This window comes from Sander vitreus, chromosome 17 (genome assembly GCF_031162955.1).
Source record: "Sander vitreus isolate 19-12246 chromosome 17, sanVit1, whole genome shotgun sequence".
NCBI lineage: Eukaryota > Metazoa > Chordata > Actinopteri > Perciformes > Percidae > Sander > Sander vitreus.
Genome location: NC_135871.1, coordinates 337,642 through 362,962, shown reverse-complemented (window position 1 = coordinate 362,962; position 25,321 = coordinate 337,642). Strand labels below are relative to the sequence as shown.

Here is a 25,321-nt window from a genome sequence, read left to right as displayed (position 1 = left end):
AAGGTGTTGCATTAGTGCGAGTTGAGCTGCCGCCGCCGGGCCGCTGTCGGCGCTTTCTCTTCCCTCCCACTAAAGGATTATTACGGTCTGTTTCTAATCTCCTAACGTTATATCGACACTTTCTATTCCACCCTGATACGATAGCCTACCCTGCATGGCAGACGTCACAGATTCAAAAATGAGCAGTTTGAGGGCGTATAAGGAACCATTCGGTAAGTAAAATGTTCATGTGTCTTAGACTCTGCGTCCATAATAGCTAGTGTACGCAAACAGATGTTCCAGTAGCGTTTCAATGGTATTACATGATCTTAGTCAACGTTGCAAACTCTAACTTTCAGACCTCCTAAATGGATATTGTCATGCCTTATATTTATTTTTATTGTAACAACAATAATTATATTTAAAATATTTGATTTGATTACCTTAACAGCTACATTTAGAACACTTGTGTGCACCGTTAGTTTGGGGAAAACAGCAAGTGTTTCCTGGTTAACCGTCCGCAACCTCAACTAAGAAAGTTTCCACAATATAAAAAAGCCTTCCTCTAATCTAATAATGGAAAAGCCTACAGACTGACAGTAGCCTACTATGTGTTCAGTTGTCTATACCAGGGGTCTTCAACGGGCCAAGGATCAGCGGTGGAAGAAGTACTCAGATCCTTTACTTAAGTAAAAGTACTAATACCACACTGTAAACATACTCTGTTAAAAGTTAAAGTCCTGCATTGAAATTTCCTTCAGTAAAAGAGTGTAAGTATTATCATGAAAATGTAGTTAAAGTATTAAGACATTGTAGAAAGTGTAAAGGATCCAACCAGTTGTGTGTTTAATGGTCTGATCATGTCAGCTGGACTAGTAGCCGTTATATTGTTGGCTAGTTTACTTTAGAATAAAAGTCAAGATTTTATAAACTACATGTGTTTTGTGTGCAGGAATCTTAATGTGTAAAGTAACTAGTAACTAAAGCTGGAACAGATGAATGTAGCGGAGTAACTAAAGTAACTAGTAACTAAAGCTGGAACAGATGAATGTAGTGGAGTAAAAAGTCCAATATTTCTCTCTGAAATGTAGCGGAGTAGAAGTAGAAAGTGGCATGAAAAGTAAAGTACAAGTACCTCAACATTTGGACTGAAGTACAGTACTGGAGTACATGTACTTAGTTACATTACACCACTGCCAAGGACCTCTTAGCTGAAAGAGAGACGGATGTGGCACAGTGACTCCTTAGATTTGGGGGGGGATGTAGGGGTTATGTCCGCCCCAATATTTAGAAGAGGAAGATTTATCCCTGGTACAGATCCTCGCAAATATCACACTATAATCATTTTTATTTTAATTACTGCTGTCAAACGATTAAAATGTTTAATCACGATTAATCGCATTAATGTCATAGTTAACTCGCAATTAATCGCACATTTTTATCTATTCTAAATGTCCCTAGATTTCTTTTTGCCCAATTATTTTGTCTCATTTTAATGCTCTTATCAACATGGAAAAGTAGAATGGCTTGCTTTGTGCAGATGTGCTTCTGTCTGAAGTCATCCATTGTCGCCTGGCTTTGACGAGGGGGCGGAGAATTGCCATCATCTGTGTGCTTGGCCATCAGCTGTGTGCTTGGCCATCAGCTGTGTGCTTGACCATCAGCTGTGTGCTTGGCCATCAGCTGTGTGCTTGACCATCAGCTGTGTGCTTGGCCATCAGCTGTGTGCTTGACCATCAGCTGTGTGCTTGGCCATCAGCTGTGTGCTTGGCCATCAGCTGTGTGCTTGACCATCAGCTGTGTGCTTGGCCATCAGCTGTGTGCTTGACCAGCAGCTGTGTGCTTGGCCATCAGCTGTGTGCTTGACCATCAGCTGTGTGCTTGGCCATCAGCTGTGTGCTTGACCATCAGCTGTGTGCTTGGCCATCAGCTGTGCGCTTGACCATCAGCTGTGTGCTTGGCCATCAAGTGGTCTTTCAGACTGGACGTGCTGCGATGATAGCTCAGTTCACAACGAGAAAAACACAGATCACTTTGGTCTTGTCAATGGAACCATTTGGCAACTTTTTAAAAGTAAACTTTCTATTCAGAATCTTATTGGCATCCATTTCGGCGTCTCACGCTCGCCATCCACTCAAAACCTAACGTTAGCCTACTACTCTTTGGCCGGCTCCAAGCCCAAACAAGTGTGTGCGGCGTGCCTGTTGTTCTGTTTCCGGTCTAGCTAGATCCAGTTTTTCTAACGTTACTAGTTGTTGCAACAGCATGTGAAAAAAACGACAACGTTTGATAGGCCAAAAAGAACGTTAATCTCGCGATAAAAAAATTGACGCCGTTAAAATGGGTTTGCGTTAACACCGTTAATAACACGTTTAAAGCGTAACTCTCGCCAAAATGCAACCTAGGGTCTTTTTGTGAAAGTGAAACTTTCATTTAAAAGCATATTTAGGACGGAAGTGTCACTTTTAAGATGTACCATATTTTAGTTTTTTGGTCAAATGGCCTTTTGAATGGGAGTGCTAGGGACACTTTGATGCTAGCCTCAAAATATCTATTTTTAAACTGCTAAGAAGGCTCGACACAACATGAGACTTTGCTCCAAGTATCACCAGGGACTCTACACCTTAACTCCACCGGTGACCAAGATATCCTAAATCTGGGGCTACTTGTTTTGATATCGACTCGTTGTGACTGCCGAGGTGGTAGCAGCCGGAAACAACCAGAGCTACGGTGAGTTGTTAAAACCTTTCTTTTTAGTAATCTCTGGGTACACAACCAATGTTGTCAGTGCTTTGGTTAAGGTGTAGAGCCCCTGGTGATACTTGGAGCAAAGTCTCCCTTCTTAGTGGTGTAAACATAGATATTTTGAGGCTAGCATCAAAGTGTCCCTAGCACTCCCATTCAAAAGGCCATTTGACCCAAAAAACTAAAATATGGTACATCTTAAAAGTGACGCTTCCATCCTAAATATGCTTTTAAATGAAAGTTTGACTCGTGTACATTCACAAAAAGTGAAAAAAGCGAGAGTTACGCTTTAACTGACAGCACTAATTTTAATATGTTTCAATGAAAATGAGAATAATGATACAAAAATGATAATTCCCTCCAATATCATGATTCATATGGCAATCGCAGTATCAGTCAAAATAATCGCAATTAGATACTTTCCTCATAATCGTGCAGCCCTATCTAAACTACACAGTTTTCTTTGTGATCATAGAATGTAAAATCCTCCTTGGGTCAAGAAATCCCCAAATGATTACATTCTGGTCACTGGTAGAGCAAATGGGGGCCAGTCCCAAAGTTGTCCTTATTAATGCCTTAGGACTGATCTCTACAGCGTTAGTATGATTTATAAACATTAATAAAGAACTAGTCAACCTTTAGCTTCACCCTGCTAAAATGCTAAAAAGGTGAGGGAAGGCATTGTCTACATATGATTCAGTGATTTATATGAGCTAACACAACTATAAACATATGATTGTACACTTTGGTTCTGGTTTTCAGTGACAGTGTCCCTCTCCCATGTTGTCCCGTTGTTTTGGATGATGCATTAGTTTCTGTAGTGAACTGTAGGCCGTGTACAGCTGAAGAACTTCTCTCATACATTTTGATTCTGTTCCATATTCACCAATATGTACACATCAAAGAAGTTTGGCTTTCCAACACCTGCTGTCTCACCTCAGAAGCAAACATGATCTCATGGCATACTATTTACACCTGACTGTATCATTTCCTTTAAGTGTAACAAACTGTGTTTTCCTGCCTGTAGTTACCTAAATCACTTTCACACACCGTGTTTGGATAATGAACATGTGTTTAGTCACCCTGCAGGTTAATGGCTGTTTGTCTGCAATCCTATATGATCCAAGTAAACACTGTTTTACCATTACTAAACTGCCATTTATTGCAGATGTGGAGTTTTAGTTCAGTGAAAAGGAGCTGCAAAGTTTAAAAAAATTCAAGATAGTCTGGTTGTAACTTTATTGAATTTCTTTTCTTAATATGGACGCCGTATGAAAAAGTAAATGCATCAGCAATGCATGTTCCTAAGTAACAAAGACTGGGAACAGCATAGTTATTGGAATAGTAGGCCAAGTTACCCCCACTATCTGATTACATTTAGTAATCCTACAGTCAACTTGTGATAGGTTTTTAGTAATTTATAACACTAGACTTGTTTTCGCCCCTTCACATCCCAGCTGAGCAATGTCAGGACTACAGGAACCACAGAACCAAATTCAAGTCAGATAACAACCTTTAACATATTTACACAGATGGCAAATGTGGGTTTGCAGCTGTGACAATCAGACGTCACTTCTGTTTTAACTTTGACCTATTATCCACTGTGGCTGGAAACAGTTGAATGTGACTGGGGTTTGACGCATACAGGTATTTATCGGCTGGCACTAATTTAGATATGTTTGGATAAAAAGTTGATCTATTCACTGAAACTTGACTTCTTTGAGATATGATCAGGAACACAGTTTTGGGTTTTAGTCACTATACAGGCATTAGCTAGCTGTTTCCTCCTGCTTCAAGTCTTTATACTAAGCTAAGCTAACCACATTCTGACTCCAGCTCTGTACTTAACACACAGACATAAGGTTGGTATCAAACTTTATCCAACTCGCAGTATAAAAGTGAATTGGTGTATTTCCCAAAATGTTAAAGCATTTGCTTCAGCCAAGTTAGCCACTGCACAGATACAACACAGTACATTAAGCTATTTAAAAAGTACAGTAAGTTTTTGCAGAATGTTTTCATGTGACTCGGATCAGGGAGAAACACCCAGTTTAGATTGGGTGATATTAAAGAGGTAATATAAGCATTAATATACTGTACCAGTCTAATCGTGTTCAGATACACACAAAGTACAGGAGACCCACTTACCACCCACTATCAGCTATGTACTGTATATACACATGTAGCAGAGAGTTTGTACAAGGTGTGTGTGTATAGCTGCTTTCAGTCTAGACTTGAGTGTGGCCTGGGTCAGGTGTTGGCATGCCATTCACCTCCATTCATGTGTGGAAACAAACTCAGGATAAAGCAAAGCGCCCACTCCACAGGCTGCTTACAAACTGTTCTTTGCCTCACAGAAGACATGGGTGGTCAGAATGGAGGAAAGCTGGGTTCACCTGTGTGGAATTATGGCCCTTAGCTATGTATTCTGATGTGGTTTATATTTCATCTCTTGAACTTTATCCAGAGCGTGCAGTCACATGCCCCTGCATTCCCAGAGAGGGAGAAACAATGCTCAACTGATCTGGGGTTCGACTTACACTTGATAATTGGGTAACTGGCTGTAAGTCCTAATACTGTATGCACTATAATTAAAGGGGATTGCCACCCAGGGCTGCAATGTTAAGTTGTATACTGGTAGTTTTGTGCTTTATTACCTAGAAATCACCTATAATTTATATTACTACATAATGTTTCTTAGAATATGATAACTCTTACTAACTATTACTTCACTGAATGAGGAGGTAACCCATCGCAGAGAGCAATTTCTTGTTTTTACATTACAATCATTCTGTGGTAACCCTATTGCAAGCTTGGACAGTTTTTGAAAAATGTCTTTTTTGATGCTTTTTAATACTTTTGAGATTAGTCTGCTGTGTTTCTACTGCAAGTAATTCACACAGCCACAGTTCATGCCTGAGGTGTAATGTGCTGAGATATTAGGGTGAACTGTAGGGACAGTTGTAAGAGCTCAAACCATTAGGTCGATTGATCCTATGTTGATAATTGATTTATTCATTTTTCAAGCTGAACTACCAAAAAGTCCTTGGTTTCAGCTTCTCAAATCTGAGGATTTGCTGCTATTCTTTGACTTATGTTATATTAAGCTGAATATATTTGATGAAAGACATCACAATATATATATTAGGGCTGTCAAAATTAACATGATAACGAATTAACGCAAATTCCTTTTAACGCTACTAATGTTTTTGACACGTGATTAATAGGGGTGGGGGAAAAATCGATACAGCATAGTATCATGATATTTTCCGTGGCAATACTGTATCGATACACAGTATATGGATATTTTATTATATATGTGTTGGTCAGTTTGTCTGCTTGACAATCCCATTTTGCAGCAATAAAATTGAAGTGAGATGAACAAACAGATGAAAACAGATGTTGACAAAGTTTCCTTTTGGGGACAGTTGGAAAAAATGTAATAAATTGCAATATATCACAGAATATTGCAATGTTTAAAATCGCAATAATATGGTATTGTGACACAAGTATCGTGATGATATGGTATCGGGAGAGCTCTGGTGATTCCCACCCCTAGTGATTAATGCATGCCCGTTCTGTGATTTGGGCCTTGGGCCCAGTGCTGGAAACATTGGCCTGATATATAGAAGAGGGAGATTGTGGGGTGTGTGGGGGGGATGTACACACTGTAAACAGTCAGTCACATGGAGAGGACTGTAGAGCGTGCTGCAAGTTGGCTGCTAGCAGAGAGCTACCCAGCTTGTTGGGGGGGACTCCGTCAGTTCCAAAACAAATGAATATTGTCAATAAAACCTATATTGTGAGGTCTGCAGGCGGATTGAGTGGATGCTGGGATTTTGCTTAAATGCCTCGCTCCACGGGCCAGTGTAGGAATAGGACAGGAAATAAAAACTGACTTTCCATAACTACTTAAAAAGTTGAAAAAACTTTTGGTCAGCTCAAACTGCTGACCAGCTGCATTGTTTGTCCCCACATGGACTATAACTGATGGGAGTGAACGCCGCGGCCCCAGGAGCTTGTCTCCAGGGAGTATGTGGCTGTGTTGAAGAAATGGATGTTCCTGGTTATGGAATCTCAAACTACTAATGTGGTAGGGAAGAAGAGGAGATGAGGAGATAACAGTGGTGGCAGGCTTTAACATTAATGGTTTTTTCATTTGTCGTGTGAGAATAGATAAAATTCTACTTACTCCAAGTCAAATTTTACTGGCTCCTATACAATTTTTTTTTAATTAGTGGTTATCAAATAACAACAAAGACTCAAGTATATTGTTATATTCAGTCTTTATTTATAATGTATAAACACACCATGGACAGTGTCATAGCTGAGTTAAGAGACTCCATTTTAAGGTACCCTCATTTCTAACCCTAACCCGATGCCGAACTGGTACTTTTAAAACGATTCCGATTCCTAAACCGATTCTTGAAAAACTGAAAAATGACATCAAAGAAAGGCTCTTTTATAGTTTTTAAATTGAAAATTATTTAAATTTAACAATATATTAACGTTTTAAAGTACTTAAATATATAATAAGTATAGTAGTTTACGTCCGTTTTGGTGAGCCCAGAGGGAAAATATGGCATTTTAAAAGTAGCCTACCTTTATGATAGTTAGCTAACGGTAGACTACAGAGAGAGGGGGATAGTTTTACGTCCGTTTAGGAGCAACAGAGGGAAAATATTTCAGTCGAGACATTAAGTGGAACCGAAATGAGGACGGAACCGGGTTTCGGTACCCATCCCTATTTCTACTGTCATAGAGTTTGAGTTGGAACATTTGTATTTTCTAGTTTCTAAACCTACAATCCTTAAATCCACTCTCATATACCCCATAACTAATTACTTTATAGAAATAGAGACTGTAAACAACATTGGAGCAAAGTGCAGCATGTCAACATTTCCTAGTAGTGTTGCGTGGGTTGGTCTACAGAACTGTCATGGTGGGGATTTACCTTTTCATTTTCCCTTGAAGGGATGACACCAGCTGTCACCTCCTGTGTCTGTGTGTCTGTGTGTGTGTCTGTGTGTCTGTCTGTCTGTGTGTGTGTGTGTGTGTGTGTGTGTGTGTGTGTGTGTGTGTGTGTGTGTGTGTGTGTGTGTGTGTGTGTGTGGAAAATCATTGTAATGATGCACATGTGCCTCCATAGTTCAGTGTCTGTAATGACGAGCGCTCATAAATGTGGGAGGCTTTTTGGAGTTACTAATGACTGAAGATTATAAAAAATAATGATCATCTTCACCTTTGTCATTTTAACCATTAAACAGTCTGCTCGCAGCCAACCACATTCACAGAGAGTAAATGTAGTTTAAAAAACAGATGGCAGTCCTCAAATTACAACTTTATTGTCAGTTTACACTGAAATTAATTCTGCATTCATCAGCAGCTCCGCTCAAAAAGAAGGAATAAAAATAATAATAAACAGAGCTAGACAACAATTACACATATAGTACAAAGATGAAGACATATCAACAGCCATGGCAAAGAACCATGTTACACGATCTCCTCTGATCCAGATCTTAATTGGCAGTACACTGGTTTTGGTTCAGCAGGATAGACTGATGTCTAAAAGAGTTCTTGAGCCTGTTGAATCTAACCAAAGGGACTCTATATCGCCTGTTAGAAGGCAGAAGTTGGTATAACTGAAAACATGCATGGAGTCAGAAGAGATGCTGTTAGCGAGCCTGCTGTTCTTGTGGATTGTTTGAAAGTAGTGTGCAACAGGTTGAACAATGATCTTAGCACATACTTTGAGTTGATTATATCATTTAGTTTAAAGCCGATATAGGCTGCTGAGGCAGGCTGGGCTGCAGTACAGCATGACACTCTGAATCACTGAATTATGAAACAGAGAAATAATCTGGCAGCTGTAATCTAAGTTTATGGAGAAAATAAAGGCGCTGCTGTATCTTTTTTTTTTTCTTTTACAAATGTTAGATGAACGCCCAGGCTCTCGGTTGTGCACATAGATAGATAGATAGATAGATAGATAGATTTACCATACAATCATTGTCAACGTATGCAATTAAAACTGGTATTAAAATTCCATTCATAAAAGTCCATTTCCGTAAAGTGCTTTAAGTATGATCTACTGTATAAATAATTGGATTATTGCACAGTAATGCTGGCATGTATGTTTTTTTTTGGGGGGTGCTTTCAGTTGGGAGTTCAGTATGGTGATGGCTTTGGGATAAAAACTGTTCAAAGGTCTTGTGGTGTGCTGGGCGACCTCTAGCCCACCCAGTAGAGTGTGAGCCCCCATGGAGGCTGAGGCCTTTGCAGCGGCCTGGGTTCGAATCTGCTGTGCGTCACCCCCTCTCTCTCTCTCGCCCCCCTTTCCTGTCTATCCACTGTCACTAGGGCTGAACGATTTGGGGGAAAAAATCTAATTGTGACTTTTCTGCCAGATATTGCGATTACGATTCAATCCTGCATTCTTTTAGCTATAGTCCAATATTCCCTGTGTTACAGATAAAACATGTCATGGAGCATTATAACATGATACAACATCAAAACTGCTCTATATTCTTATGTAGGATGGGAACATAGATATGAACTTAAAGAAAGAAAGGAAAAAAAATCCACTGAAAATGTATCTTATGAAAAAACAGTAAATATAATAATAAAAAGAGGAATAAAGAAATGGTAAACCAAAAGTTACACCAAACATTCAACTAAATATTACACATTAGATTAATCGCAGTCTTAACGATTAGCTAATCACATTCTTCAAATCGCGATTTCCATTTGAAAACAATTAATCGTTCAGCCCTACCTGTCACTATCAAATAAAGTGAAAGGCACAAAAAAATAATCTTTAAAAATATCATGGTGTGCTAATATATGCAGGCTGGTTTTCCTGTCTCTGGAACCACTCTCTCTCTCTGAACACATTAAAGCTGAATGAAGGAAAACAGCCTGCTTACACCTGATCACTTAATCCGTATTCTAGTTTCCCATGCAAAATAAAGTTTCATCGTCATAGAGTGTAACCCAAGAAAGGCCAGGTGAGTTCTTTATTTGGAGCCCTTTAGATACAATGGCTGTACAGTGACGTAGACTGATGCAGGCCCACATAGCCCCGGTCAGGTATTTTCTGGAACTGAAAAGCTGCCTTTGTGCTGCTCGCCCAACTCATCCGTGAATCCGTGCTCGTTCAAAATATTCCTTTTCAGTGCTGAGGGCATTTGATTTAAGAGTCTTCCATCTTGGTGCTGAACAGTAATTTCATTGTTTCTGAGAACCTGTCATGCACTAAACGCTGGAGGGGAAACACACCTAAACTCACACTTCACACTTTTTTTATTTGGCTGACTAATGTAGCGTAGATGACAATCATGGCATGAAGCCATATCATGAAAAAGTCTCCCTGCCTTCCAAATGACAGTTTACCTCCTTTAAATGATCATGATGTGTCATCACTAGCCAGTTTTACTGCCTACATTAACATGTCCAAACTATGTCATACTCTCATACCAAAATAAACCTGCTGGCTGGAGGATGTGGCTTTTCTCTGCAACTCTGCGGTTGATAGTTTCGCGATATGTAGGAAGTGGATGGAATGAGCAGAGGTGACAGCATATAGTCACAATATTAAAGCATTTTTTCCTTTTTTGTAACAGACCAAAGCAGCTCTGAACCTGTGGAGGACACAGACACCACCAGCTTTGTGGCAGAATTTGTAAGGATCTTTTCTTTACTCTTCTCTCCGCTCATGTGTTTGTTTAACTGTCTCATTGTCTTGACTTGTCTTCTATCCAGTTTGCTTTCTGCTGATTTCTCATTGATCTTCCTCAGAAAACAGAGTCTTAAAGTAATCTGCTAAGAAATGTACCATAACTGAACACACTGTGCTGTGATTGCTAGCGCCCAAGGGCTCATTGAAGAACAGGTTTTGGCAGGCTCTTCCCTATCTTTGCACACAGGAGAGTCATTTTCCTCGACAGTTACGGACTACATCTTGAATGTTGCCTCAGTCTTATGAACAGACCGAATACAAAGCTCCCAAGAAAAGAGTTAACAGAGGTTTCTCAGGTTTCTCTCTTCTAGGGCTGGGTATCGATCGACTTTTTTCAATACCAATTTTATAAAATGCTTTTTAACAAAAGAAATTACAACACTATGGTACAAATCCTTTATTTATTTTCCAGCTCCTACTACATGAGCCGTCTCTAGGTAACGTAGAGTTTTTCCTGCGTGTCTGTACGATGTGTAACGTTAGACAACCAACCACAGACATTATTAGATCTTGGTATAAAAGCATGCTGGGTGCTGATTGGCTCACTCACTCTGATGAAATTTACTCCTTAGGTATTGAAATTTGGTATTGAATAAGGAGGCATTTTTTCATACTCGATACTAAGGAGGCAATTCCGTCAGTGCCTAAAAAGTATTGAATTCGTTACACAGTCCTACTCTCTTCAGCTTTATTTATTCTCTTTCTAATATTCTCTTGTCGCCCTTGTCTCTCCCACAGTCATTGGAGGCCAATTATCCCGTGCAGGTGACAGATCCTAACGGTAAATAAGGGAGTACAACCACAATGATTCATTTCACAAAGCATTAATGGACGTACTATTTCTATCAGCATTCATACATACTGTAAATTCTCAAATAAAAGGCAGAGTGGCCGGCACAAACAGCTCACATGGTCAATTCAGCATAATGTATTGCCACAGCATTGAATCCACACCATAGGTACGTACGTGTACATACAGACCCTACGCTGTAGGCTGACATGTCTCTCCAGAAATCTAACTACACGTCGCGGCGACGCAGACCACAACAACTGATTGGTGATTGATTGGTCCCCTCGGCCGTGGCTTGGTAGCGTTGCATTTCCCCTGACTCATTTCCTGGTTCTCCTTCTCCATAAACAACATGACATCAAGGAGAGGGTTAACTTCTCCTGGTTCTCCTTCTCCATCAACAGCATGACATCAAGGAGAGGGTTAACTTCTCCTGGTTCTCCTTCTACATCAACAACATGACATCAAGGAGAGGGTTAACTTCTCCTGGTTCTCCTTCTCCATCAACAACATGACATCAAGGAGAGGGTTAACTTCTCCTGGTTCTACTTCTCCATCAACAACATAACATCAAGGAGAGGGTTAACTTCTCCTGGTTCTCCTTCTCCATAAACATGAAACCAAGGAGAGGGTTAACTTCTCCTGGTTCTCCTTCTCCATAAACATGACATCAAGGAGAGGGTTAACTTCTCCTGGTTCTCCTTCTCCATCAACAACATGACATCAAGGAGAGGGTTAACTTCTCCTGGTTCTCCTTCTCCATCAACAACATGACATCAAGGAGAGGGTTAACTTTTCCTGCTCCAGATTTCAGACCGTGGTCAGAAAGAACAGGGGAGATACTTTGTTTCTCCGTCTCCACCGCCGGAGTCGGTACTCGCTCTGAAGCTAATCATGTCAGTCTCTCACTCACTCTACCCTAGAACAACGCAGACACATCAGCGCACAAGTATAAATCTTCACAACGCCGTAGGCCACTTACAGTACGTAGGCTACGGTATAGGCTCTGCGGATCCTACGTACTACTATAAATCTGCCTTAACTATCAGTACCAATTGGCTATTATCCATTCCTGAATCCATCTGCAAAACAAAAGTTGATCTGCTTGTGTTTTAGTTTGTTAGTTTTATCTTGTAATATCTTTTTATAAGATAGCCATGGCCGGAGCCATTATGTCTTCAGGTTGTCTGAATAACCGACTGTCCGTCTGTATGTCCGTCCCATTCTTGTGAAGGCGAAATTTCAGGAAACCCTGGACTCGAGGATGAACTGATTAGATTTTGGAGGTCAAAGGTTAAAGGTCACTGACAAAGGCATTTCTGGTCAGAACTCAAGAATTCCTGGGCTAATTATAACAACATTTCACACAAATTACTGATAGGATAAATTCCAATTTATGCCATCAGGCTTCGTTCACATAGCCTGCAGCGGTCTTCACACAGTGCCACAAAAACCACAACGGCCTGCGTCGAAAAGTTGAGACAGATTCAACTTTTGGAGCAACTCCACCCTGTGTCACGCTGCGGTGGCCAGTCCTGTTAGCATGGATCAAACTTGTCGCTGTGTTTTGAGGCGGTGTGAGAGTCCCGTACAGGAAAAAGGAAACGTCAATGCCTCTTGGCAAAGTGCAAGCGACTGGGGAAAAAAGCGAAAGACAGAGTACTAGTAAAAAGGAATTTCACTGCATAACGTAGAAATATGTTGAGTATGTGACAAATAAAACTTGAAAGCTGAGTAGTGTTTTAGCAGCCAAGTTACACACATGACAAAAACAAACTAGGTGTGCACGAACTAAAATACAATTAAAAATCCAAATTAGGTGAAATAACTATAATAGAAATACAAAAATATAAACTGAGCATAGAGACTATGAGTAGGTATGACATGAAACAGAAACAGAAAAGAGGTAGTCTTCTTTCAAATAGTAAGTCAAATATATAAATAAAATACCAGAAATAAAGACCTGTCTCTAAGTTGAACCTGAACCAAATGGCCAAAGGCCTCTCTCTGCTGTGAAGGTAAACTTAGACCAGGCCACTATTTGAGAATGTACAGTACATTTGAAACGGTCTTCTGTCGTTGTGAACTGTTTAAGCATACAGTATGTGTCAGCGCTAGGTACTGCTGCAGTGGTCTGATATCAGGAATGTGTCTCCAGCAGATGCTGTGACCCTCCACCTGAGCTCCATGCCCTCTGGATACCTGAGATCTTCCGCAGACAGAATCAGACAGGTCAGTATCAGCACCTTTAATGCAACCTGTGGTTGAAACATGAGTCCCTTATCGTAGAGCTGGGCCATATGGAGAAAATCAAATATCACCATATTTTTAACAGATACATCGATGTCGATATTGTGGCGATATTGTAGGGTTGACTATTGGTGCTTTCACTAAGTATTAGCACAATGAGAGTTTTGACAAATAATCACCAATAATTTAGATATATTGACTGAATGGGTAAAGGCAAATAATAAAACAGCTGGAACAGTCTGGTTAGTTCAGAAAATGACATCACTTTACTGAAACGCAGGCTTTAAAACCAGGAAAAGACAACACTGTCACAATATTATGGTATCCACATTTAAGAAGATATTTAGTCTCATATATCCATGTCGATATAATACGGATATAATAGGTCAGCCTATTCCAGTGTTATCATATCAACACCTTTTCCGTGGAGTTTTTATGTGAATGTTTGTTAGTACAGATACAATATCACAAAACTACTTCACATATGTCTGGGACAGTTAGGCCATGGACAAAGGAAGAACTGATCACTTTTTGGTACCATTTATAATCTACTTTAATTTTTGGCACATAACTACTGAAGTGTGGGATGTAGATGCAATATAACAAACATAATCCAGTCTTCCCCAATGTACGGACATTTTAGGTCTTAACGGTGGCAGTAATACGTAGGCTTTAAACTGATTGGTCAACAAGATACATGTGGAATAATAAACAGCCAATGAGATGAGAAAAATTCACAATAGCAGCATAAGGAAATAGACAACCAACAAATATGTTTCTTAGTCCTCTTCTTTACAAAAACATGTCAAACATGAAAAATACTGGAATCATCCATGCACTAGATCAGGGGTCTTCAATGTTTTTTAAGCCAAGGACCCCTTAACTGAGAGTGAGACGGAGCAGGGACCCCCTACTACTAATATTGTATAAAATGAAGTTGCATATTAAACCGGGCCTACATAATGTGTGGGCGGCCTAAAGCCTTAACAATTATCTTTTTAGTGCATAGAATACTAAGCTATTAATACTTGTTGGCATGTTTTTATCAATTATGTTATAATGTTAAAAATACATGTAGCATTCGGGCAATTTTCAGCCCAACCAATGTTACATACCATATTAGGAGACCTTAAGGAACAGTGTAAAATACCCTATATAATCACTTAATCACCCCTTTAAATAATATACATATATACATAATATTCAATACAATAAAATGTCAACAAAATAGACAACAAACTGTCAACCAAATAACCATATTATGTATATATGCTGACACCATAAGTACATTACATACGTCTTTCCACAGTACATAGCCTCCTAGGAGCCCTCCAGAAATCTCAGGTACTTTCCCTATTTATTTGTGTAAAAACTCAATCTAGCAAATCATATGTATGACATGTTTTCAAATGCTGCCACTCTAGCCATCTCACAAGCACATTCTTGGATTGAAGGTACCCCTTAGTTCCTCCATCCTCTTAACATAATCTGTCTGTCTATCAATAAACTACTTTGGACCCAGCTTCTTATTTGCCTATCCATCCCGCTTAGGATTGACCCATCTCCCAGAACAAATAATCTTGGGCTGAATGGAACCTGGGTCTCTGCAATCAGCCATAGGTTATCATGTATCCAAGTCCAAAATTCCTGGCCCTTATCACAGGACCCTAGGACATGAAGTATTTGGCCATCCTCTGTCTATCTCCAACAATTTGGTCTTTCAATCCAAGTTGATACAGCAGATCTGATCTAGATGCGTATTAACCTTTTTCTGTTATTAAAACTACCAAATGTAACAAGGCTTTTCATCATCGTCGCCTGCCGGACACCCTGTCGAAGGCCACTATCTCCCTAATTCTCAAGAAGGGGAAAGATCCCCTTCTTTGCGGCAGCTATAGACCAATCTCACTCCTCAATGTGGACCTCAACATTCTTTCAAAGGTTCTTCCACTCCGTCTTCAACGGAGGATGCCCTCCATTATCTCGCTAGATCAGACAGGGTTCATGCCTGGCCGACAGTCTTCCCACAACACTAGACACCTACTTAACATCATCCACTCGTCTAGTAATGATACCCTGGAAATCATGATGTCCCTTGACCCCGAAAAGGCCTTCGACAGGGTCGAGTGGGGGTACCTATACGAGGCAATGGAGAGGTTCGGCCTGGGCGACAATTTTATCCCCTGGGTCAGATTATTATATTCACCCCAGATGGCCTCTGTTCAAACTAACGACACGTTGTCACCCCTTTTCTCACTCCGGAGTGGTACCAGGCGCTCCCTAACTTTAGGCGATATTACTGGGCAGCTAACTTGCAAAAGCTCCTGTACTGGATGTGCAATGACTGCGCCTCACTGCCCCTCTGGGTACATTTGGAAAAGGCGGGGTTGCGCCTTTCGCTGCGTTCGGTCCTCTGCTCTCAGCTCCCTCTACCTTTAACGTCTGTGGGCGCATGCCCAATTGTATCCCTCTCGCTCATTGGCTTGATTTGGATTCAAGTTAGGAAAGACTTTGGCTTACAGGGCCCTTCCGTCTTGACCCCACTGCTTAAAAAACATGTCTTTACACCTTCAAGTTCAGACCTTGCGTTCAGGGCCTGGCACAGTAATGGTATTGTTAGTGTCAAAGACCTATACAAAGATGGCATATTTGCATCCATAGCTTGCTTCCCTTTATGGTTTGCCAAAGTCACACCTCTTTCGCTTTTTCCAGATTAGGGACTTTGTCAAGAAGACATTCCCCCACTTTCCAAACCGCCCCTGAGAAACCCTGACTGATTCCCTCCTGGCGACAGACCCAAACAGAAAGAAATGTGTTTCTGAATTGTACGATTTATTATGCTCGGCCTCAGCGAGCTGTGACAAAGGCTGCATGGGAGAGCGATCTGAACATGACTGTTACGGACCAACAATGGGACCTTGCGATGGCTATGGTTCATTCTTCCGCCATATGTGCTCATCATGGCTTAATCCAATGCAAGGTCCTCCATAAAGTCCACTATACAAATGCGAAATTGTCCAAAATATACTCCACTGTCCGGGACGCCTGTAACAGGTGTAACAAGTCTCCTGCCAACCATACTCATATGTTCTGGTCTTGCCCTAAATTAACTACTTTTTGGATGAGGATTTTTGACACCATGAGCAGAGCCTATGGTCGCATTATCCCCCCTAACCCTTTATCAGCCATTTTCGGCATTTTGTCTGACGCTGACCTCCCTGTTGCACTAAAGCGGGCCCTGGTGTTCACATCTCTGCTAGCCCAGAGACTGATCTCGCTCAACTGGACTTGGACTGACTTGGAGGACTGAGCTCCTTCTGGACTGCTCCATTTGACGCCAGCTGCTTTTTTTTTTGGTTTTCTATCCTCTCTAGCTCTTTTAATTTGTCTACCTTTTTTACTTTTATCTTTTGGATGTTGTGTGTCCATACTGGTGTGTGTCTGTCAGTGTGCATGGGTCTGTGTTGTTTGTCCCCGTCTATTTTGGACCTGAACTGTGTTGGTTTGCGGGTGAGTGGGGGACTGGAGGGGAAGTGCAATGCTGTTTTAACTATGCTTTGTTCACTTTGGCCTATGTCGTATGTTATTTATTGTTCAAATTTAAATTAAAAAAAGTTGGGAAAAAAACAACTACCAAATGTAGAGAAGCCTATTCTACCTTGGCAGAGGCACACACTCTAGGTGCTTTCTAATTTAGGCTGTGAGCACACACACAGGATGTGGTTTAGTCCCATTGAGCTGGAAGTGCAGCTGTGAGTGTTGCTAATAACAGAGCAGGAACACAGAAGTAATTTTCTTTCATGCAGCTTTCTAAAAAGACAGCGTTGTTGAAAATGAACATGCAGGAAAGGTGAGCTGTGGGAACTGAGTAGAGAACTTGTGCATTCCAGTACGTCCAATCATCACTGGTAAAATGTATGCATCCCTCCAGGCGTAGTGTCTTGATTCTCTGTCTGGTCTTGCTGTACTGTAGTGTGCAGCGTGGCTTTTGTTGATACATGTTTAAATTGCAGAAGACAGTGAAAACGCATCAGGTCCACTGTTTGAGGCACATAACGTGCATAAGAGGAGACATGCACCTGCCAGATCTAAACTTCTGAAGAAAAAAAAACAAGAGAAAGGCACAGCTTTGTTTGAAAACCAATATTATGTGAAAACGACCCATTTGCCTTTACATGTTATGTACTGTAGCTTTTGGTTAGTTTTGTGTGGTCTAACTAATAGAACTCCTACCTGATGTCATCACTGGTCTCATCTCTACCTGATGTCATCACTGGTCTCATCTCTACCTGATGTCATCACTGGTCTCATCTCTACCTGATGTCATCGCCGACCTCATGTCTGTCTCATTCACTCCTTGCCTGTGTTCTTCTCCACTAAGACATCTTATCAAACAAACATTATGTAATTGATTTTCCATGTTAGTTTTTCCATATTAATAATATGAAGAAATGAAGCTGTGGCTCCCCTCTACACTTCCACCTAATGTTAGCCCTACCTGTTGCCTCCCCCTGTCTTTCCTGATCCACCATCCTCACACCTGAATGAAATGAACTCACTGGTAGATATAGCAGCCTAAATTCAATTCTTAAATCAGCCTAGTGATGACATCAGATAAGACAACTATTATACAGTAAGGTTGTGCTGCTGTTGAAATTACATTCACATTTTGTATTTTGAAGTACAAATATGGAGAGCCACTTAGCACAGACCTGTAAAGAGAGAGAGAGATGTGACCCTGTAATTACAGCTTCCATGTCACCCAACAGATGGAACTATAGGCCTAGCCTGTCTGACAGCTAATGGTAAAACAAAATCTATTAATGATTCCATGGTAAACCAGAGTTATTGCATTCGTTATGTTTTCCAGATTCTTGTCATTTATCGCCCGGGTCTTGGCGTGGCCATAGTAGGGAGCACCCCCCACTCCCTCTTCTACAGTATGTCAAAATTCTATGATGGAATCTTATGAGATAGGGCGCCTACTCAAGCCTGTTAGTCTCTACTAACATGCTCTACTCTACAATGTTATATAATAACATTGAGGAAATGCAGAAATTATTTAGAAACGCACAACAGCAGCTACATACAGAAAATACCAAAAAAATAATTTGTAAATCTTTTTTTTGCAAAAGCTCCTGTACTGGATGAGCAACGACTGCGCCTCACTGCCCCTCTGGGTACATTTGGAAAAGCTCTGGCGCCCCCCATGGTGCTGCGCCCCTATGCGCCACATATAGTGCATACCCACTTTTTGCGCCACTGGCTGTTGGATTAGCTCTTATTACAAAACAGTGAGGGAGGAGTACCAGAATAGAGGCTTAATGGAGTGAAAGGCAAGGAGAAATATCACTTTTGAGTTTTTCATTACACCCAAAAATGCCCGAAATGCGGCACACTTGGTCCATCCTCGAGGGTACACTTTGGGAACCACTGTATGAGCAATGTTGTAAATCAATGAGTATGGCTCCAGGGATGGCAAAGTCTTTTCTCAGGCATGTTTGCAATTGAGTTTGTGCAGATGAAAAAAGTGGTAATAATTTGTGTTTCTCTGTGTCATAGCCAGTTCAAGATGACGAAGAATGCACCTGCCCAACATCTACATTACCAGGTATATTATTTCTTATAATGATAGGAAAATTATGACTAAATCATTCTGCATGAAAATTGCATGCGTTTTTGGTGGGGAACTTATTTATTTTTTAAACTGGCCCTCATTTTGTTATGTTTTGTGCCTAATTGACTAATGGGGACAACAATTTCTGGTCCAAAGAATTGGTCCAGTATTGAGCGAGAGCACTGCAGCGGACAGCCGCGAAACGGGTTGCAACGTAACCCTCTGGTTGCAATTACACACCGTCAATGTGCATATACTAAAATACCTGTTTGTGCCACTGACAGGCTCAGACTGGTATTATAAGTATCTGACTGCATTATAAGAAGGATCCTTTTTTTTTACCTTTCACTTGTTTTCGGTATGTTTCTAACCAGGTTCGCTCATAGAAAAGTCTCCTTCTGAAATCATCAATCAGCAATTGTAGGGTAACACTTTACTTGAAGGTATCTACATAAGAGTGACATGACACTGTCATGAACACATGACACTGACATGACCTATGAACCCTAACGCTAATCCTAACCCTAACCATAACTTGTCATGACAAAAACCAAATGACACTTAATGACAGAAGCGTTATTTCATAAACGTTTATGACTTGTTTATAATGTTTGACACGTTCATGACAGTGTCATGTCACTCTTATGTAGCTACCTTCAAGTAAATGTAACCAATTGTAGAATAATGATAAATAACAGCAACATAGGGTTTTATTCATGAATTAATCCAGAATGATATTCATTTCTAAATTACTCAGTAAACCCCACCTTTATCTGCTGCCACTTGCCCCATTTGACCGGTTGCCCCTATTTAGGAAGATAATGTTATTGATTTGACAGCACCATACATATTTTAACAGTAAGAACATGTATTTGATAGTTGGAAATAGAGACAGATGGGAGAGGGGGGTTGGCATGCGCCTAGGTAACAGGACACCCAATATGGCCATACTTTCTGATGAAAAATAGGACTGGACGCGCTCAACTCACGTACATACTTACTCGGGCCGCATTTTTCTGTCCGAGCCCGGCCCACGTCCAACAGAGCCGTGACCGAACCCGACCCGAGCCCGATAGGCATTAAGATGTTTCTGTCCGAGCCGAACCCGAGCCTGACACAGTTAAAATCTCATTTTTTTCTCATACTAATGACACATGTATGTTTGTTTGTGTGGAAAGCTTTTATGAAGCAGCTGGAGGAAGGCATTCAGAAATATCAACAGATATGAGGTCATCAGCTGTTTTAAATTTAAAATGTTCAATGCCTTATCACGCTGATGTGACCGAGCACGACCCGAACCTCAACATCATTTCTAAATATCTGTCTGAACCCGACCCGGCAGGCAGAAACTGTAATAAATTAAGAAATTATTTCAACTTCTTTGAGATATTTATTCAATTTGAAATGTAATGTCATTATACTGTAATTTGCAAACAAAAATTTAGCAAATTTTCTTGAGCTAACTCAATCTTCCTCAGACTTCCCCAAAGAACTGCAGATTATAAGCAGCCCGTGTGAAAAGTGCTGCTGCCCAGCCCCTCCGCCTAAGATCAGTGACCTCATGAACGACAAAGATCTCCTGGACTTACTGCGGCTCAAGCTGGACCCCAACCACTGCACCATCAAAAACTGGAAGAACTTTGCAAGTCGCTGGGGGATGAGCTACGATGAACTGACAGTGCTGGAGCACCGGACCCAGGGCTCTCTGTCCCACAGCCCCACCCAGGAGTTCCTGCTGCGCTACAACCAGAAGACGGTCACTGAACTCACCGAACTTTGCCGCGTCTACCAGCGCATCGATGTGTTGCGACTGCTGCAGAGCTGGATAGAGAAGGACTGGCCATCGCGCTGGCAACAGACTCATTAACCAGTTTGACTCTGTATATTTCTCTTCTTTTAGGGTTGTAATTTGTAGGGATTTCTTCTTCTTCATAAGCTTGGTTAAATTGTACCGAATTGTTGTCATTAGTAACTTCAGCAAGTGATCCTAAGAGAGAGATAAAACAATGGCCAACTGGTCTCCTGGGTGCTCCAGCTAGCACAGGATCTTACAGACAGTACAGCACTTACAAGCCTTGACAACTGATGAACAGTTTGGATTGTTAAACTAAAATGTTTAGCTATGCAGTGTGGCTCTATGGATGCCAATGTTGTTTTGTCTGTTGTTCTGTACATTGTTCCACCACTTTGCTCCGGACTGAAATATCTCAACATCTGTTGAATAGATTGCCCTGAAATTCTGTGCAGACATTCATTATTTGAATTACCTGAGTTTTCCCTTTGGGGATCAATAAAGGCTTATCTTATGATTCATGGTCCCCAGAGCATGAATCCTCATGACTTTGGTGATGCCCTGACTTTTCTTACAGCGCCACCAGTAGGTCAAAGTTTTCACTTATCCAGTGAAATATGGATTTGTACAAATGTTGGTACAGACATTCATGGTTTCCTAGGTGATGTATCCTCATGACTTTGGTGATCCTCGGAGAAGTGCCGCCTCACAGAGCCACTAGCACGGCTGTAGACTCTTAAACCCTATTCGCACGTTAATAGTATTACCAAGAGACCTCATGTGATTTAGAAATTCCCCCTCCACGTCTGCGTATTGTGTGATGCATTCACACGGGATAAGTATGTATTTTACTCAAATTTACCAACATTATCCCAAAAATATGTCAAAACTTTCATTTATAATTTCCAATGCAGCCAATACAACTCTGAATCACGGAGATGCCGATTTGCACATGACTAATGTTATCGTAGAATGGAGCTATGTGAAAATATCAGCACAAATTAAAAGATATTATTCACAACAATAATTATTATTTCATAGATATCTCCTTAATTTGGTCTAACCAAACAAAATATTCTACCAAATCAAAAACTCAAATTAGCTAAATTAGCGAACCAAAACTACAGTTAAAACTTTTTATGTCCTTCTGTGTTTTATGTTTGAAGAAACATGTGTTTTATTATTGTACTTGTTTTCTCAGTATGAAATAAACACATGTCAAACTCTGTAAAAGCATGAGTAATTTTTAGGAAAACTAAGTAGCAACATCAACCTCAAAGGTCAGGACAGGCGTTTTGTTTATAATAAGAAAATAATAAATAATTATGTTTTGATTTATGTTTTGTTTTCAGTTCAGTTTGTCCGTCTGTTGGTTTGTCTGTCAGCTGGATTACAGAAGAACTACTGGCCTGATTCTCATCATATTTGGTGGAATGGTGCAGCATGAGCCAAAAAAGAACCCATCACATTTTGGAGTGGATCCAAATCACGGAACGGATGCGCATTTTTGTCACTTTCAATAACATTGCTAACATGCTGCATTCATGTGGTGTCGGAGTATTTGGAAAAATGAGTTCCGACTGGGAATATGCACACTGCATTAAGATTGTGAGATGGTGCATGCCTAGTTTATCTTATTAAACGGAAACACTTTATTTTGTTAGAGCTCCTTAATTTACAAATATTTCCTGAAAATTCCCAAGAAGATTCCTGCACAGAACTACGTATGAAGGTACTAATCATAGGGAAAATAGAGACAGTGTCAGTTGGTACACTTCCAATGAATTGCTATATATATATATATATATATATATATATATATATATATATATATATTGCATCCTACAGAGCCTTTTATTCAGCATGCAGTAGGCTGGAGTCGACTGTGTTCTGTACAACACCAAAACTACATGTTTTATGTCATATTTAATATCTCCAGATCAATACAGTGCAGAGACTTCCTTTTTTGTTGTTTGCAAGCAGAGGAATGCACCTTTTTAACGAGCTCCTCCATGTGCCATCCAGAAGCTTTTTAATCCATCATGGAATTAGTGTCTTCATAAAATAAATAAATAATTATGAATCCAAAAATCAACTCACATAATCTCCCTCTTCTCCACGAGGCTTTAACCTTGCTTGTGTTTTTAGAATGATAGCTAACACCAGGACCTTTCCAAAGAGGGCTTTGGTGCGATGGTAGCTCTTCCAGAGGTTTAGTAATCCAGCCTGGAACTTCAGTGACTTTTCGGAGCACAATAATTCCAGAATGATAACTCTATGAATAGTATTTTTGTATAAAAAGGGATATTTTACCGCTAGCTGCCGCCATCTTGACTGCTGACTGTGTTGACTGATGGCTGTGTCGACCAATCACATAATCACAAGAGATGTCAGCAGAAAGGCAGCTTGCTCAGCCAATAGATAACCCTAATCTGATACAATCAGGAGGGCCTTGTATGGCGTGTATGTATGTAGCAGAGCTGCAGGTCATTCACATGGATGTCTTATAAGACCTGGATGCAACGTTAATGGCGGAGCCCCTATGAGAGTTGCTCCATTGCGCATCTGCCAAAAAAGTTTCTAAGCTTCCGGGTTTACTTCTGTGATATGTGACCACTGACCCCGCCCGCATTGTTATCGCTCGGCCCATAGACTTTACATTGTGGTGACGTCACAGGTTTTTAAATCGCTTTTCTCGGCTCAAAGAAATTCTTTCAAACATAAAAATCCCATGAATGAGTGCAGAAAAATTCTGAATAGAGTCTGTAGTTGGAGGTGTCCTGGCAGCAGTTCAACAGACATCTCTTTTACAGTGGTGGTCTAAGGTTAAAATCCTTTCTGGGTCGCAGAGGGATTTTACGTTGCAATGCCGGCAGTGGCCACTGCAGACCACTGCCGACCACTGCCATCAGCAGAGGGGCTGAGTGCTGTATGTGGGGGCCTGGTCATTCAGGCAGCCCTGATGTGGAAATGAGTATGGTTTGGCCTCCTGATGTCTCAGAGCAGACAGGAAATGCATTGGAGATGAATTGATGGACTGATGGAAAATATCTAAATATTTTTATATTTGTGTTAGTTACAGTACAGTACAATGTGTTACATTTAAGAGTAAGCTTAAAAGTCTCCTCTTTGATAAAGCTTATAGTTAGGGCTGGCCCAGGTTTGCCTTGGACCAGCTCTTAGTTAGGCTGCTATAATTTTAGACTGCCGGGGGACTTCCTATGACACACTGAGCTCCTCTCTCTCTCCATCTGTGTGCATCATTAATTAATCATTAATTAATGGGAATTAATGCATGTTACTAACCTAGCTTATTCCCCAAAGTCCTTGTGTTTTCTCGCCTTGAAAATTTCCTTGAATTGTAGTGGCACCTGGATCGTTTTTGCAGATGCTGCCGTGGTCCTGCTCCACTCCCTGCTACGCCCCACACTGCTACTACTATTATTCCTAGTCACAGTCGTCATAGTTCTATTATCTTTACTGTTACTATTAATATAATTGCCACTGTTCATCATTATGCCCGCTGCTATAATTATATTAAGTCATATTTCTGTATCTTTCTCTCTCTCTCTCTCTCTCTCTCTCTCTCTCTCTCTCTCTCTCTCTCTCCCTCTCTTTCTCTCTCCCTCCCTCCCTCTCCCAACCGGCAGCAGCAGATGGCCCCCCACCAAGAGCCAGGTTCTGTTAGATTTTTCTGTCTGTTTAAAGGAAGTTTTTCCTCACCACTGTCACACCAAATGCTTGCTCTTGGGGGGGATTGTTGGGTCTAGACCTACTCTATCTGTAAAGTGTCTTGAGATAACTCCTGTTATGATTTGACACTATAAATAAAATTGACTTGAATTGAATTGAATACATTTTGGTTTCCTCTGATTGACAAGACTTGGGATAACAATTTCCAAAAGCCAAACGTCATGTCATTATTATTCTCTGTGTGATTTCAATACATTTCTGTGAGATTTCAATTTCTATTTAGTTTGTTTTGTCTATATAGTTACACACCAATTTATACATTCATGTGACATCCCTGCAGCATACATCCTGATAGCCCAGGTTGTCCTGAAAAGAATTATGTCTATAACTTGATTGTGCATTATAAACCCCAAAGGTTTGGCTGATAATGAAATTAGTTAAATAGTTAAGCGTACAATTCAACTTATATAAAGTAAAGTTTCCAGTAATAAATTAATATTTACTTGGGTTGAGCTTTTATTTCTAGGAATACGGATAATTTGTACCAAATTAAGTTTTATTTCCAGGGAGCTTTAGGAATTTGTCACATAAATATGGATCTGTAAAATAAAAAGTGGAAAGCCTCTTTTTCATACAATCATTTACTTTGGATGCAAACCAACAAATCATTAATTTAGTAGTATTATCTCATTTCTTTATTAAAGAATCACAAGTATA

The 25,321-nt window shown here is 40.4% G+C and overlaps 1 protein-coding gene across 2 annotated transcripts; it reads left to right on the top strand.

The window, feature by feature from the left end:
- edaradd (EDAR-associated death domain) lies at nucleotides 1-21,459 on the top strand. 2 transcript variants are annotated; one of them, XM_078272775.1, is made up of 6 exons: nucleotides 1-212; nucleotides 10,347-10,405; nucleotides 11,201-11,243; nucleotides 13,411-13,484; nucleotides 19,065-19,113; nucleotides 20,598-21,459. In XM_078272775.1, the coding sequence occupies exons 1-6, from the start codon at nucleotides 155-157 to the stop codon at nucleotides 20,984-20,986; spliced, it is 672 nt and encodes a 223-aa protein (XP_078128901.1). In that variant the 5' UTR covers nucleotides 1-154; the 3' UTR covers nucleotides 20,987-21,459. The 2 variants fall into 2 exon arrangements, with proteins under 2 accessions (XP_078128901.1, XP_078128902.1); XM_078272776.1 differs by having other exon boundaries at nucleotides 2-212; nucleotides 13,414-13,484.
- The last annotated feature ends 3,862 nt before the right edge of the window (nucleotides 21,460-25,321 follow it).

Excerpts from the sequence above, each read along its gene's own strand:
- edaradd (XM_078272775.1), top strand. The coding sequence starts at position 155 with ATGGCAGACGTCACAGATTCAAAAATGAGCAGTTTGAGGGCGTATAAG. Across the intron at positions 13,485-19,064 it reads CCGCAGACAGAATCAGACAG|CCAGTTCAAGATGACGAAGA; the intron begins GTCAGTATCAGC and ends TCTGTGTCATAG. Across the intron at positions 19,114-20,597 it reads CCCAACATCTACATTACCAG|ACTTCCCCAAAGAACTGCAG; the intron begins GTATATTATTTC and ends AATCTTCCTCAG.